Source organism: Coregonus lavaretus (genome assembly GCF_964263955.1).
Source record: "Coregonus lavaretus genome assembly, chromosome: 5".
Taxonomy (NCBI): Eukaryota; Metazoa; Chordata; class Actinopteri; order Salmoniformes; family Salmonidae; genus Coregonus; species Coregonus lavaretus.
The window spans coordinates 13,430,953-13,448,188 of record NC_139992.1 but is presented as its reverse complement, the minus strand read 5'-3'; the positions used below and the strand labels follow the sequence as shown (position 1 = coordinate 13,448,188).

At 43.9% G+C, this 17,236-nt stretch overlaps 1 protein-coding gene across 1 annotated transcript in view; it reads right to left on the bottom strand.

Annotated features, from left to right (window-relative positions):
* LOC311128813 (CLIP-associating protein 1-like) overlaps positions 1-15,927 on the bottom strand; it is a gene marked incomplete at its 3' end in the record, with an annotated part of 48,109 nt that extends 32,182 nt beyond the window's left edge. The window contains exons 1-2 of the mRNA XM_084161044.1: positions 15,610-15,927; positions 12,377-13,080 (exon numbers count right to left, since the gene is read on the bottom strand). Coding sequence (XP_084017170.1) covers positions 12,377-12,571 — 195 coding nt within the window. The 5' untranslated portion in view covers positions 12,572-13,080; positions 15,610-15,927. The remainder of the gene's footprint in view (positions 1-12,376; positions 13,081-15,609) is intronic.
* Between the last annotated feature and the right edge of the window lie 1,309 nt (positions 15,928-17,236).

Genomic DNA, 17,236 nt, shown 5'->3' with positions numbered 1-17,236 from the left:
TATTGATTAATAGAGAAATAGGCCTACCTTCTCAAATAAATCTCCCGGGAAACTAAACTTATATCTAATGGGTCTGATGAATAATATGACTAAATGTTCCTTGATCATCTCTGAATGGGTTCTAATGAGCAGGGAGGGACTACTGTAGATTCAGGCTCCATTCCCACAGCCAGTATGAGGGCAGGACCGAGTAAGTGAATGCCTTTTCCTTTCCCATCAACCCGTCTGGTTGCCACAGAGATCCCATATTCGCTGGTGCCTCAGAATTATTGGTTGATCCTGCAGGAACTAGGTTTTTACTTTTTAGAGTGGTAACATTGAATGTTTGTTTACTAAACTTTACTTTTCAAAATTGGTTTTCTTTCCCTCCAGCATAATGCTTTGACAAAGCCACCGAATACAGTAAAATACAATGGATAAGGAAAATATAAGCATGCCTGGGATTGAGATGTGCAATTATGCCACTTAACACAGCAAATAGGCTACCCCTCAGGTTAAATACCAGCCCAGATTAAAATGAACAGTAAACTAAGGGGAGTGGCAGGGAGACAAAGCAGAGAGACAGCACAACACAACAGGACACAGAGATGAGACAGCAGCAGTGATACTCTTGACAACAAAGAGCTTGTCAAGACTCTGGGTTGTTTAGCCTAGCTGATGACTGTGGGTTGTTCAGCCTAGCTGATGACTGTGGGTTGTTTAGCCTAGCTGATGACTCTGGGTTGTTTAGCCTAGCTGATGACTGTGGGTTGTTCAGCCTAGCTGATGACTCTGGGTTGTTCAGCCTAGCTGATGACTGTGGGTTGTTTAGCCTAGCTGATGACTCTGGGTTGTTCAGCCTAGCTGATGACTCTGGGTTGTTCAGCCTAGCTGATGACTGTGGGTTGTTTAGCCTAGCTGATGACTCTGGGTTGTTCAGCCTAGCTGATGACTGTGGGTTGTTCAGCCTAGCTGATGACTGTGGGTTGTTCAGCCTAGCTGATGACTGTGGGTTGTTTAGCCTAGCTGATGACTGTGGGTTGTTTAGCCTAGCTGATGACTGTGGGTTGTTCAGCCTAGCTGATGACTGTGGGTTGTTTAGCCTAGCTGATGACTGTGGGTTGTTCAGCCTAGCTGATGACTGTGGGTTGTTTAGCCTAGCTGATGACTGTGGGTTGTTCAGCCTAGCTGATGACTGTGGGTTGTTTAGCCTAGCTGATGACTGTGGGTTGTTCAGCCTAGCTGATGACTCTGGGTTGTTCAGCCTAGCTGATGACTGTGGGTTGTTCAGCCTAGCTGATGACTGTGGGTTGTTCAGCCTAGCTGATGACTGTGGGTAGTTCAGCCTAGCTGATGACTGTGGGTTGTTTAGCCTAGCTGATGACTTGACAGGGTTAGAGAGGGAAGAGAGAGAGAGGGAAAAGAGAGTGCAGTAAAAGAAGAAGAGAGAGAAAGGGAGCTGGCATGCTGCCAAGAAGAGGAGAGAGCCACACATACACACTCTCTAGTGTTCCACTAGCAGGTTCATTAAGCCAGTCTCTAGTCCTATTTTCCCCCCATCCTCAGCTCCTCCCTTCCTCCTCCTCTCTATCCTCATACTATCCCCTCCTCCTCCTATGCGTCATCCCCCCCATCATGGCGCTATCCTGCTGCCAGCCTGGCTGTGCTCTCGCTGTAGCTCCACATCACCACAGCACAGACCTGCCGCCTGAAACACAGCTACCGCAGCAGCACCTCCATTAAAACTGCTCCACAGCACACCAACAGGCACGGAGGATAACCGCATACTCACGCACAGATGCTACATACTGCACACTCACACACATACATGATCATGGATGCAGACACACACAGACACACTGCAGCAAGATCCTACTATGATCAATAACTTCAGTTCAGAGAACATGGACAATATGTAGCTAAAGAAAGTAAATATGATGCAGAAGGACAAAGAGGGTAATACACTGACTGCAATAGTGAGGCTAGCCTCAGACAGGATTAAGAGGAACCTCACAGGAGGAGATGGAGGTGGATGGCAGTCTTCTAATAGAGCCTTGGCTCAGATCTTGGAAGTTACAGACAGACAGGCAGACAGTGTGTGCTTGCCCTCTGGAGGCAGAGCAGAGGACAGGAGGACAGGAGGACAGGAGACCCCCCCCCCTCCCTACTTTCTAGTCAAAACATAACAAGCAAATCTTTTGGATTAACGTTTAACACAGGCTTGTGTTTGTCTTAGTTCTACAAGCACAAAGTCCTACTCAGTGGGATGACATGACCCCAGAGAGGTTTCAGAGCTGAACCTAAGTCCTCCCTGTCCCTGTCCCACAGTAGTCAGTATGTGCTAGATGAATAACCCAAGAGTTTAGTCAACTTCAACAGTCAGGTAGTCATCCAGTCAGTCAGTCAGTCAGGTTTCCAAGAAGAAAATGCCTGGCTTGCTGCTGTACTGAGTGCATCATATTACAGTGTATCAAAACGCCAGTAAGCCACACATCGGTCTGTGTTGCTCTGTACAGTACATATCATACAAGTTCAATTAAGACCTGGGCATTAGTAAAGGCTTAGAGGCCTAATGGACTTTTTCTGCTCCCGTCACTCAAACCAGGGACATGTTGATCTCCTTGCCTCTCACCATCTCAAGCTGCATTGGACAAGGAGCAGTGCACGATTAGCAGAACGTATGGAGGAACAAGTTTGCAGAATATAAAGAATATGGTTTGAGGGTTTGTTGGACCAGCGCCAAGTGAAGACTTTGCCCTAGGTCTGTATGATTTGGGAGGCCTCTTTAGAGTGACAACTTAATCCTAATACACCTTTAATGTAGCCACAGGGAACACAAGACAAGTTAGGCTATTGGCTAATCCTGACTTTTACCGTGCATACTGTATATCATCTGTCAGTACAACAAGGCCAAGTCTGGCAGTGCAATATATCAGCCAGTCACCATCATGGCTACATTGTCTTGTCCACTGTCCTCTTCTCTTCTGGCCAATGGTCATCATCCTCAGAGGACAGATAGACAGTGAGAACGACACACAGGAATACACCAGCCAGAGGACAGGAATACACCAGCCAGCAAGTCAGCCAGCCTCTCTCTCAATTCAATTGTAAATTCAATTTAAGGGGCTTTATTGGCATGGGAAACATATGTTTACATTGCCAAAGCAAGTGAAATAGTTAATAAACAAAAGTGAAATAAACAATAAAAAAAGAGCACGCAAATTGGAGCACGGGAAGGTCGGAGTATGAGTCCAAATCAAAGCATGCGAAACGGAGCAAGGAGGGCACTTCTCAAATGCATTATCCATTTATACATATTTTTAAGCATGCATCGATGCAAAATTTCTTTAAATCAATGGCGGCCATTATTTGAGCTTAAGCGAGAGAAAATACACTACTTCGGAATGAAATGTTGCCTATTCACATCTCACATTATGTTGCCTGACTACAATATTTTATCTTGATACGTTAATAAATACACGCTGTGTTAATTTTGGCATGTTTACCTGCCTACGTACCGTAGATCGCAAGCCCATAATAAGTCAATACGGCTAACTGGCTAGCTAATACTGTTAGCTAGCCACAAAAAATTGTTAGCTAGCTACCCACAAATAATTGACCTCTATCTTGCATAATATTAGTTTTAGGTCATTTTTGCCTGTTAAACTATCTGGTTAGCTACATTATTACGATTCACATATAGCTAGCTAATAGTTATGAAGTAAAACGTTTGCTTTGTGTATATCTTGTTTCGTCTATTGTTGCCATTGTCCTGGCTGGAAGAAGGTTCAATGAAGCGTGAGGTAATATAGTAGGGGGAGTGTGAGTGCTTCTAAAATGTAATGTTTTATGCATTCTCCACATACCCAAGAGAACGTGGTCGGAGAATGTACTCAGAGCATGAGTGTGTGGAGCACGGTAGTATGCATATTGAGAAACACCCTGGGTCTTTGTCACAAATGGCACCCTATTCCTTATATATTGCACTACTTTTGACCAGGGCCCATAGTCTTCCCATACAGGCATTTTGGTATAGCTCAGTGTCAAAGCGCTCTATGCCTCAGTGCAGACAGACTCACAGACAACACTTCAGCCCAAATCTAGAGAGAGACAGGCTTCCTGCTAAGGAGACAGACAGACAGGCTTCCTGCTAAGGAGACAGACAGACAGGCTTCCTGCTAAGGAGACAGACAGACAGGCTTCCTGCTAAGGAGACAGACAGACAGGCTTCCTGCTAAGGAGACAGACAGACAGACAGACAGACAGACAGACAGACAGACAGACAGACAGACAGACAGACAGACAGACAGACAGACAGACAGACAGACAGACAGACAGACAGACAGACAGACAGACAGACAGACAGACAGACAGACAGACAGACAGACAGACAGACAGACAGACAGACAGACAGACAGACAGACAGACAGACAGACAGACAGACAGACAGACAGACAGACAGACAGACAGACAGACAGACAGACAGACAGACAGACAGACAGACAGACAGACAGACAGACAGACAGACAGACAGACAGACAGACAGACAGACAGACAGACAGACAGACAGACAGACAGACAGACAGACAGACAGACAGACAGACAGACAGACAGACAGACAGACAGACAGACAGACAGACAGACAGACAGACAGACAGACAGACAGACAGACAGACAGACAGACAGACAGACAGACAGACAGACAGACAGACAGACAGACAGACAGACAGACAGACAGACAGACAGACAGACAGACAGACAGACAGACAGACAGACAGACAGACAGACAGACAGACAGACAGACAGACAGACAGACAGACAGACAGACAGACAGACAGACAGACAGACAGACAGACAGACAGACAGACAGACAGACAGACAGACAGACAGACAGACAGACAGACAGACAGACAGACAGACAGACAGACAGACAGACAGACAGACAGACAGACAGACAGACAGACAGACAGACAGACAGACAGACAGACAGACAGACAGACAGACAGACAGACAGACAGACAGACAGACAGACAGACAGACAGACAGACAGACAGACAGACAGACAGACAGACAGACAGACAGACAGACAGACAGACAGACAGACAGACAGACAGACAGACAGACAGACAGACAGACAGACAGACAGACAGACAGACAGACAGACAGACAGACAGACAGACAGACAGACAGACAGACAGACAGACAGACAGACAGACAGACAGACAGACAGACAGACAGACAGACAGACAGACAGACAGACAGACAGACAGACAGACAGACAGACAGACAGACAGACAGACAGACAGACAGACAGACAGACAGACAGACAGAGAATGATAAGCAGGCTGAACCCTCCACTGCTACATTGAGGCATGGGGAGGGTAGGAGAGGTAGGGAGGCTGAGTGGAGACATTGAGGCGGTGTTGCCTGACTGATTTCTTCAAGCCCCATCAAACAGCTGATTCTGTGAGGTCATTGATTTGGCAAGAGAGACGGCTCAGCTCAGCTACACAGTGTGATTGGCACAGACAATAGCCCTATCATGCATAGATTTACAAGTGGTAAAATGTGAGACAAAGGCTACAGCACAGGTTCTTTTTTGCTGAGCTTGGGGTTGGGTATTTTTTCCTGAACTATTGAATATGTGTGAGAGATCAGCTGCTGCTTTGGGTAACAAAGCAGATATAAACAGGGATACAGGAGTTTGGTGTGGATCGGTAGAGAAGATTATCAGTGTGTTTTGATGGAGTGCAGCAGGGCAGAAAAGCCTTAGCAGGGTCAGTTGGTGATTGCTGAAGAAGACGTGATGCTTAGTTTGTTCATTGGATACTGCAGCGCCTGACAAGCAGGAGAGCAGAGCCAGCACGCACTGTGCCAAATATAAATACGCTGTACCGCAAACAGACCTATGTTCTGACAGGCCACAGTGCACAGACAACAGACACTGTTTAATCTTGCCGAAGAAGCCTTAGGATTAGCTGTGATAAAGACAGTGTAATACTGCTCCCTGTTCCCTTTGATGATTGATCTTTTTCAACAGCAGAGAAACACCTACATCATTAAACTATCATTAGGTCTACAATTACATGGTAATTAGGGAAGTCATGATTCACCGATATGCATCGGTCCCTGATTCAAATGTTTAAGATACAAGTGCATCGGGCCGCGGACACCAAACCGATTGAAATGTAGCATGCATCGGTCAGAAAATCGATTCCAACGTTATGAAATCGCCGGTTCAACTGATGCATCCTCTCGTTCAGTGTCGAACTGCAGGTAACTGTGTTGACAGTCATTAACCTAGGCAATATCAGTAACCTAGGCAAACTGTGCACTGTGCCCAGCTTCACGCACTGACCACCGCGAGGTAGGCGGCCTGTTCCTGATCTTGCACATCTGCGCGGCACCTTCAGCATATTCAGATGATAAAATGGCTTGCGTGATATTAGGCTTTATTAGGTGAATGACAACTTATGTAATTTGCTAGGATATTGTTATCTACAGGGCCGGACTACCGTATTTGGGGCCCCAAGGGGGGGAGGGACAGTTATTTTTTATTTATTTTTAACAGCTAACTTCCTGCATTGCTACACATTCTGTTGAAAATATTCTACACATTTGATCATGAGGCTAAGAGAAAATGTTGCAGTTTAAGCTAATTTCCTGCAATTCTACATTTTTTGCCATGGGTCTGAGAGAAAAATGTGCTTTTTAATATCTCATTTCATGCTATTGCTCACATTTTGCCATGAGGCTGAGAAAATATGTAGTTTTAAAGCTATTTTCCTGCAATTCTACACATTTTGCTATCAAATGCTATCTGGGCGTCCCCGGGGCATGTGCCCTGCGTGCCCGTTCAGTTCTGGCTGCTGTTGAAAATTATATTTTACCAGAATAAAAGTAAGCTGAACGCTGCTTACAATAATTTAATAACAATTTAATTTTGATTGTTCAGGTTCACCATCAGCAATAGCTTTAAACAATCAGTGTATATGGTCATTTTTAGATATACAGGGTAAAGCTGCTAATTTCATAACGAGGACAGCAATCACTTTTGAGGGCCTGTGTAGCTCAGTTGGTAGAGCATGGCGCTTGCAACGCCAGGGTTGTGGGTTCGATTCCCACAGGGGGCCAGTATGAAAATGTATGCACTCACTAACTGTAAGTCGCTCTGGATAAGAGCGTCTGCTAAATGACTAAAATGTTTTTTTAAATGAGGGGCGCGCTGCATGGCCGAAGCGAGAGGAGAAGAACACTCTGTAAAAACTTCCAAACGGTCAAAACCATTCGATTTTGAGATGGGGGTGAAATCCAAAAGGTGCTATATATTCATTGGCTATGTCATAGCTAATTTGTAAATGAAAAATATTGATACATTACTAGCTCAAATGCTTAATCTGCAAAAATGTAAAGTTAATTAGTGGGTGATAGTGATTTTAGAACCAAAGTGGGGGACAAAAAACATAGGCTACATTGCCTCCTCTAATCTGATAGTGGTAGATACCTAGCCTCCCTTCTGGCTCAACTCAGATGCCTCCATGTACATACACCATAAACATACATCATACATACACACACACACACACACACACACACACACACACACACGGCTCAGAGAGGCCCGGCTCAGAGAGGCCCGGCTCATGAGCTCCATCAACAGCAGATTTAATTTAGATTGGAAAATGAATGTGTTTATGCCACAAATATTAGTGCATCGAATCGTATCGAACCGATTCGTTCTCTAATCAAACCGAATCGCACCGAATAATTTCAAACTAAAACGTATCGTTCCTGTATCGAATCGGAACCCATGTCTCTAGATACGTATCGTATCATCTTGAAAGGGAAATATAAACAACATGAATTAACATTAGTGATGTGTAAGAGTTGAAGTGAGGCAAGGCTGCTGAGTCAATAGACACACCCATGTATGGAAGAGACATAAAAAGAAAGACTGCAGCAGAAAAACCATTGTAAGAAAGGAAATGTCAACTATCACAGTTCTCCCTCGGTTGTTAGACTATATGTCCTCATTGCATATGTACGAATCATGATGAAGTCCACTGTGAGCTGAGGGGACAGACATGGTACTATGCTGTTATCCCTGTAAGTCTTAATGGGACAGTCTGCCAAATGAAGGATTAAATACTACAGTAATACTACTACAGTAATTCCGCACACGTCACTCCATTACCAGCTTAGGTAGAGCAGTGACAGTTACTATGTTGGCGGGCTTGGCCTACATATAGAATAGCAGGAGGAGAGAGACTATTCTTCTGTTAGGGAATGGAGGGTATGCCTATAGGACCACTTGTTCATTCCATTACATATGATCTCTTTCCATTCAATGAAGACAATCAACAGACCTGTAGTGATGACGGAACCAGATATAGGCCTAGTTCTAGGTTTTAAGGAGGATCACAATCCACGTAGACCACAGTCCCTCCCTCCAAATACTTTCCACATTACTCGGCCCATCAGCCACAGTCTGCGTCCAGGCACGCTCCGCTCCGAGGTCTAGGCACTGCCTGGCCTGCATTTCAGAGGCACAGAAGAGAATCATTACACTACCTGACAGAGGATAATTTTCCTGTCAATGGGCCAACTGCCCCATCTGACCTTTGACGCTGATTTGACCAGCGACCACCATTAAGCTTTTAGAAGCACACTGAAACATACTACATTTTACTAAAACAATGATGTGGCGAAAAGGAGGAAGACTTTTGGAACCATAGCCCTTTGACCTGTGACGGAGCACTAGTGTCATCACTGAAGGATCCAGGTCAGAAGCCTATTGGTACAAACAAGACTGTGGACAACCCTCTTCGGCCCTGTGGAGCCCCATCCCTGAACCCCTCTCACTCGGTCATCACAGAACCCCTATGGAGCCCCTTCAGCTGAGCAGTAACCAGGCCAGCTCCAATTAGGCCTAAAGCCTCTTGCTCTCTGTACCAACACAGCATCCAGGTCCTAATTAGGGCTGTAATGGTGACCGTATTACATTTTACATTTACATTTGAGTCATTTAGCAGACGCTCTTATCCAGAGCGACTTACAGGAGCAATTAGGGTTAAGTGCCTTGCTCAAGGGCACATCGACTGATTTTTCACCTGGTCGGCTCGGGGATTAGAACCAGCGACCTTTCGGTTACTGGCACAGCGCTCTTAACCACTAAGCTACCTGCTGCCCCGGCGGTCACGAGTCATGACTGCAGTCAAATTCCACGTGATGGGTGCAAGATAGCCCACCGACTGATAAAGTGTCATGACCGCCACCGCCCTAATGACCATCTTCCTAGCCGTGCCAGAAACAGCAGGCGAAGGGAACTGCCTGGGAGCGCTTAGCCTTAGTTTAGTTTACCAGCTCAGAGGGCCTGAGCCCTGGGGCAAAGGCAGCTAAACACAGAGACTGCAAGGGGGCAAAACAGGGCCGACAAAAGTCTGAGACCCACTTTAAACTATGTAGGCAAGGGAAAGTATGGCTTTGTCTAGAGATCTCAAAAGGTACCAGCATACAATAAGCTGCGTATCACAGCAATAAATCACCAGCTTCATAAACAATGCAAGGAAATATCCACACAGAAAGATGGGAAAGAATAGGAGCATTAACGAATCAGACTGCTGGTGTAGTCACAAATTGGGCTAGATAGGTCATAGGCCTGTATGCCCCAGAAAGAATTCCAAATTATTATCAATCTTACATTTTTACATGAATATCTTAGCTGCTGTTGAAATAAAACAATGAAGTTTATGTTAAGGTGCAATGTCAGTGTAAAAGCATTGTGCGGTATTCAGGTAAAGTGATCCTTGTAGATGGAAGGAAGGACTCAGGTAAAACGTCCGTATTGCCATTCTGTTCTTCTGCTTGTCTCAGGCACATTACATAGGCAACTTACAGTAACAGTCAAAAGTTTGGACACACCTACTCATTCAAGGGTTTTTCTTTATTTTTACTATTTTACTATTTTCTAAGCTAAGGACCATGGTACTAAACACCTCCCTCTGCAACTGGATCCTGGACTTCCTGACGGGTCGCCCCCAGGTGGTAAGGGTAGGTAACAACACATCTGCCACGCTGATCCTCAACACGGGGGCCCCTCAGGGGTGCGTTCTCAGTCCCCTCCTGTACTCCCTGTTCACCCATGACTGCATGGCCAGGCACGACTCCAACACCATCATTAAGTTTGCCGACGACACAACAGTGGTAGGCCTGTGAAGCATTTATTTGGGCTGCAATCTGAGGTGCAGTTAACTCTAATTAACTTATCCGCTGCAGCAGAGGTAACTCTGGGTCTTCCTTTCCTGTGGCGATCCTCATGAGAGCCAGTTTCATCATAGCGCTTGATGGTTTTTGCGACTGCACTTGAAGAAACTTTCAAAGTTCTTGACATTTTCCAGATTAACTGATCTTCATGTCTTAAAGTAATGATGGACTGTTGTTTCTCTTTGCTTATTTGAGCGGTTCTTGCCATAATATGGACTTGGTCTTTTACCAAATAGGGCTATCCTTGTCACAACACAACTGATTGGCTCAAACGCATTAAGAAGGAAATAAATTCCAAGAGTGTGCAAAGCTGTCATCAAGGCAAAGGGTGGCTACTTTGAAGAATCTCAAATATAAAATATATTTTGATTTGTTTAACACTTTTTTAGTTACTACATGATTCCATATGTGTTATTTCTACAATGTAGAAAATAGTAAAAAATTAAGAAAAACCCTGGAATGAGTAGGTGTGTCCAAACTTTTGACTGGTTCTGTATATAGGCCAGTTAATGCACTATAAAACATGCTTAGCAAGGAGGAAAGACTGTGAACTGCTATCCCTGTAAAGATATGCTTTGGAACGGATATCTTATGGGTCAGCTCAGCCGCATAATATATTACATTCATGTTTTAATCAAGTTTGTCGATTCATGTCATTAAACTTCAAGGGATACTTTGGGATTTTGGCAATCTACTCCCCCAGAGTCAGATGAGCTCGTGGGTACCATTTTTATGTCTCCGTGTGCAGTTTGAAGGAAGTTGCTAACTAGTGTTTGCGCAATGACTGGAAGTCTATCGCATCTACTAGCATGCTAGCAGTTACCATATACTTCCGGTCAATCCGCTAATGCTAGTTAGCAACTTCCTTCAAACTGCACACGGAGACATAAAAATGGTACCCACGAGCTCATCTGACTCTGGGAAGTAGATAAAGAGCTTCATTGCAAAAATCCTGAAGTATCCCTTTTTTTTGCATTCGTATCTGAAAAGCGGGATTATGCTGTTGATTTATTGAATAACATGGATGAAAACCAACATGTTTGAATGCCAACACAAGATCAATGCCATTAGTTTACTCTGTCTACAAACCCAACAACAGCCAGAGGACAAATCCCCTAAAGGATATTGGACAGTCTGGCCCCACAATATAGCCTCCCTCTCCACCTTGCTCTAGCTTTCCAATTCACATTCTTCATCGGTCAAATGTTGACAACAAGCCACCCATCCCTTTGAGCTCTCATTATCCCCATTCACCACTCTTAATTTATCTCCAGAGTGCCTTTGATATCTCCCTCTATGAATGATGCAGGAGTTCAAGTTCTCAGTCACTGCAATGGATTTCCGTCATATGGATAAAAACATATATATTTTTTGAAGGACTGGAATTAGTCAAACTTGCAGTTTAATACAAAATTTACAAAATGATCATTTTTCCCCAAAAGCATGATGGTCATAACTTTTTTTTTATGAAAGGGGAGGTAAACAATCGATCTGAGATCGACTTAAAGATGCACCATGCAGAAATCGCTCCGCCATTTCCTGGTTGCTAAAATTAGTTTGCCTAATTTCACTTTATGTGACAAAACAAGCAAGTATAATGTAGAGAACCATTGTACCATCTAAACCGCTGTGAAATATATTTTCCATAATCAAAAATATTGTATTTTCAGCTGTTTGAAACTGGTGTACAAAACCGAAAGTAAAAGACGCAAAAACGAACCATAAAAACTGGAAGCATAGAAATATCGAACATGACAGCTCTATAACTCACATTTCAATGTGCATTTTGAAGGATCGCCCAAAAAGTTACACATAGCGGATTTACGTTTCAGTCATGGGATTTGTTTGTGTTGCTTTACCCCTGATGACATGTAAATAAAATAAAATAAAATTATATTGGCCACGTACACATATTTTGCAGATGTTATCGTGGGTGTAGTGAAATGCTTGAGTTCCTAGCACTAACAGTGCAGTAATACCTAACAATACACACAAATCAAAAAAGAAATTAAGAAATATTAGAACGAGTAGCTAACTACTCTCATGAAGCCCTTCATGTATCTATGCCTCTCTTTGTGTGATGATGACATGCAGCTATCTAGCTGCTCTCTGACTGCATATTCACCCATCTTACCTTGAAGTTGGAGCAGTTGACCCAGGTTGTAGCGATGCTGTCCACCATCCTGTCCAGACCTGTCTGGTCTTGCTCCAGATCCTGGGACCTGTCCTTATCCAGGATGTAATCTATGAGCTCCTGTCCCACCTGCACCTTCCTCCCCAGGTCTTTCTGCACCACCTGGGCCAGACAGTACTCCATATTGACCTCCATGGTCTCGGCCTCGTCTCTCCCTCCTCGTTCCCACCACTAGCTCCCACTGCTCCAGGCAGCGGGAAGAGCGAAAACAAATGGGTGTGACCCCCACCGGGCGTGTGTGTGACCTGGGGGAAAAAGGAAACACAAGAGCACGCTCCACACCCTGGATGGATGTAGCCTATTTATATCCCTTGGGCAGGCCCTGGGCTAGGCTGTGTGATGAGTGCCAGGAGCTAGAGGTCAGGCCGCGGGTATGGAGGGAGCCTGGGGAATGGCAGCTATGCACCATATGTGTCTGGATGGCAGCTGGGGAGGGTTTTCTTCTCTTCTCTTCTCTCGCTCTTTTTTTCTTCTTTGTGTTGAAGTGAGTCTGAGCCAAGCTGTTAGTACCAGGCTGGGCAGAGATGGTCGTGAGAGCAACAGCAGGTAACGCTCAGGCAGTGACAGTAACTGGAGATGGAGAGCAGGGAAGGTCTGGAAGGGAAGAGCTTCATAACTTAGTGGTCCCTGGTTCCCGGGAAGGCCTGGGGTCAAGAATAGAGAAGGGGAGGCCGTTAACACAATCCCACCCTCCTGTCTTCAAATTGTAAACGATACACAACCTGCCGCCATGGCAACTTGGGTCAATGTAAAGTTCACTGGAGCCCCCAACCCCTGTGAGTTACTGGGCAATTCCACAATAAAGGAATTACACTGAGACTCAGATGTATCAATGTAAAATGTATGCCAAACAAAAACCAGTAATTTCAAAGTTAAACAAACCATACAACTCTATGCAAGGACTACTTTGAACAAATTTAACAAAAACACATTTACTGGAAGAACTGTGCAGATGCGACCACGTTTACGACCATGTTTTCCAAAACCTTTTAAATATTTGCTCCGAATTAAGATTCAAAGATGTCTGCAGATGGGATGGGGTGTCTGCTATGAAACCTTGAGTTTTTAAATTAGAATTTAGGTTATTGAACTACAGTAGGTGAAGTGGATTTCCATCCGGTAAGGGAATTACATCATGGGTCCCTGATCTGTACTATACAGAAATGCAGAATTATGGATATGAAAGTCACTCTCTTCATAGGGATGTATCTTGAATAGGTAGAAATACGCAATATCCTTCTTTTGCATATTTGTGTATTATTCTACACACTGGCTATTAGTCTAAAGAGCTCCGCCCCCAAACAAGACCAGGTCCGCACCAGACCAAATCTGAACCAATCATAGACGTCTATGTTTCACAAGTTTGGACATCACAGTAGAGTACAGTACATTAAAGTAGATATGTTCAGTACAGTACAATACATTACTGTACTCTAGTGTGCTCTACTCTACTGTGCTGAACTCTACTTTTCTTTATTGTTCTCTACTGTACTGTCCAAACTTGTGAAACATAGACGTCTATGATTGGTTCTGATTTGGTCTGGCCAGGGCGGACAGACCAAATTTCAACTACATTTCCACGTCCATGGACGTCCGGTGTCGGTCAGTGCTCAGTGGGGGAGGATACTTGTTACAGTAAATGGAAAGAGGGTAGGTCATAGGTGTCATGGTAGGTGTCAGTAAGAACTGGGAGAGCTGACATTAACTGGAGAGAGGTAGAGAAAGAGAGAGGCAGAGAGATAGAGAGGCAGAGAGAGAGAAAGAGGGAGAGTGAGGGGTTTTCCAGACTGTTCTGTCTTGCTTTGACCACCAAACGATAGAAAGAGAAAGAAAACAGTTATGAGCTGAACATAACAGTATGCCAGTGGAAGGTAGGACACTAGCAGGTGACCCAACTGTGGTTTGTGACTACTATGATTTCCCTTTGTAGCCTATTCAATTGCAGTAATTACAGAATTACGAGTTTGAATCACTTAATAAATCCTAAACAAACTTGATATCAGTAAAAACCCTATAACTAATTGGTAGATCGACCTTCACTTGTTACTTCTGTGAACTTTCATTATTGTCCCTCATGAGGGAGAGAAATTAGAAAATCTCTTAAAAATATGTTTTTTCTAACAGAATTACAAGGCTCCTATGAACTTCACATGTTGCTTCTCATGGGTCCTTTTAGATGGAAATGCCCTACTGCAATGTTGACACCTCATATCAAATCGGCTTTGTTTGTGTATGATGTGACCTGCCAGCAAGAAATGCATACTTCTCCTAAGAAGTATGTAGAATTCGTCTCTGTCTGGACAATACAACTGCAGTCAGTGTTTGGTCAGACATGTCAAACTGCTAAAGGGACAAAGATTTGCACTGTCAGAAAGTCTGACATTACCCACAAACCAAGAACCATGAAGTAGGCTATCTTATATTAAATATCTGTTATATGTACAGGTGATATACCCTGGTCCCAAGTCTCTGCTGTTTTGCTAACTCCTATGGTCGTTATCATGCCATGGTAGTCTTGGGACCAGGCTATATCAACTAATTTCATGTAAACAACGGACTGTATTATCATGGTTCTCAGTTTGTGGGGACTGTCAGATTGCATGAATAGACCGAGCACACTCACAGAGGATTATTTAAACAAAGACTGTCAGACCCACAACCTAAGAAGTCATACAACACAAGCAAGACTTGTCAGCACCATTCTTTTGTTTTGTTATTTACACTGAAAACACAGAGAAAGCAGAAACGTTTAGCTAGCTACAATGAATGAACAGACACAATGATGACACGCATCCTTGTGCTTGAATTATTGTACCAGTAGCCTTGTACAGTTTGCTACTGAATGTACCTAGCTAGCTTTTGTATCTGCTTGTGGCTGACAGCTAGCCAACAGCAGCAGTCGTATTCGCTAAAATAAACCACAAATTCCTATAAGAGACTGACAGTTCAATGGAAACACAATGTTAACACATTGTAGCTAGTACGGCCGGAGCCAAGCGTTACGGTAGACACCCTATATTTCAACTAGCGCTAGCCCCTTTTCATTGATTAGCTAAACGTCAGACCTCACATAGCTAGCTTACTGTTAGCTAACGTTACCACTTCACACAATGTGAAAATCTATTCTGAATGAAAACATGCATACATTTGAAAAGGTTTGTCTTATTACTTACCATGCCATTCTCAGAAAGCAATACAAATATCTGAAGTATTTGTAAATATTGTCGGGTTATGACTATTGAGCAGCATCGAGGCACCTCAGTCTCCACCCAGAATGCCGTTTGCTGAACAAGAATGGTATTGACAGGGGATGCGCCTGGAAATTGGCGCACTCACAATTCTGTTGTTCACTACTTCTCTCCAAGATAAATATATTTCCTTCCTTGGATTAAATTGCCCTCGGTGTAGCTAGTACTTGCGTGAATGCAGCTTTTCTAAATTTGAAGACAGTGCTACAGCAACTCAGTCACTTACGTGAAGGGAGGCGCAATGGTGCCAGATCTACCCAAGCAACTCACACTCTGTTGTCTGTAACGCCTTCATCACACCGATAGTATAGTACTCAGCATCATCTGGATGTGTGCTTCAAAAGTTCCAGTCACCTTCTGCTACCATTTCTGTCAAGCCCTCTATGCATTGTTTGACGCATACAGTACCAGTCAAGAGTTTGGACACACCTACTCATTCCAGGATTTGTCTTTATTTTTACTATTTTCTACATTGTAGAATTATAGTGAAGACATCAAAACTATGAAATAACACATATGGAATCATGTAGTAACCACATTTTTAAAAAACAAATCCAAATATATTTTATATTTGAGATTCTTCAAAGTAGCCACCCTTTGCCTTGATGACAGCTTTGCACACTCTTGGCATTCTCTCAACCAGCTTCATGAGGTAGTCACCTGGAATGCATTTCAATTAACAGGTGTGCCTTCTTAAAAGTTAATTTGTGGAATTTCTTTCCTTCTTAATGCGTTTGAGCCAATCAGTTGTGTTGTGACAAGGTAGGGGTGGTATACAGAAGATAGCCCTATTTGGTAAAATACCATATTATGGTAAGAACAGCTCAAATAAGCAAAGAGAAACAACAGTCCATCATTACTTTAAGACATGAAGGTCAGTCAATCCGGAACATTTCAAGAACTTTGAAAGTTTCTTCAAGTGCAGTCACAAAAACCATTAAGCGCTATGATGAAACTAGCTCTCATGAGGACCGCCACAGGAAAGGAAGACCCAGAGTTACCTCTGCTGCAGAGGATTACCATCCTCAGAAATTGCAGCCCAAATAAATGCTTCACAGAGTTCAAGTAATAGACACATATCAACATCAACTGTTCAGAGGAGACTGCATGAATCAGGCCTTCATGGTCGAATTGCTGCAAAGAAACCACTACTAAAGGACACCAATAAGAAGTGACTTGCTTGGGCCAAGAAACACGAGCAATGGATATTAGACCGGTGGAAATCTGTCCTTTGGTCTGATGAGTGCATATGTGAGATTTTTGGTTCCAACCGCCGTGTCTTTGTGAGACACAGAGTAGGTGAACAGATGATCTCCGCATGTGTGGTTCCCACCGTGAAGCATGTAGGAGGTGTAATGGTGTGGGGGTGCTATGCTGGTGACACTGTGTGATTTATTTAGAATTCAAGGCACTTAACCAGCATGGCTACCACAGCATTCTGCAGCGATACGCCATCCCATCTGGTCTGCGCTTAGTGGGACTGTCATTTGTTTTTCAACAGGACAATGACCCAACACACCTCCAGGCTGTGTAAGGACTATTTGACCAAGAA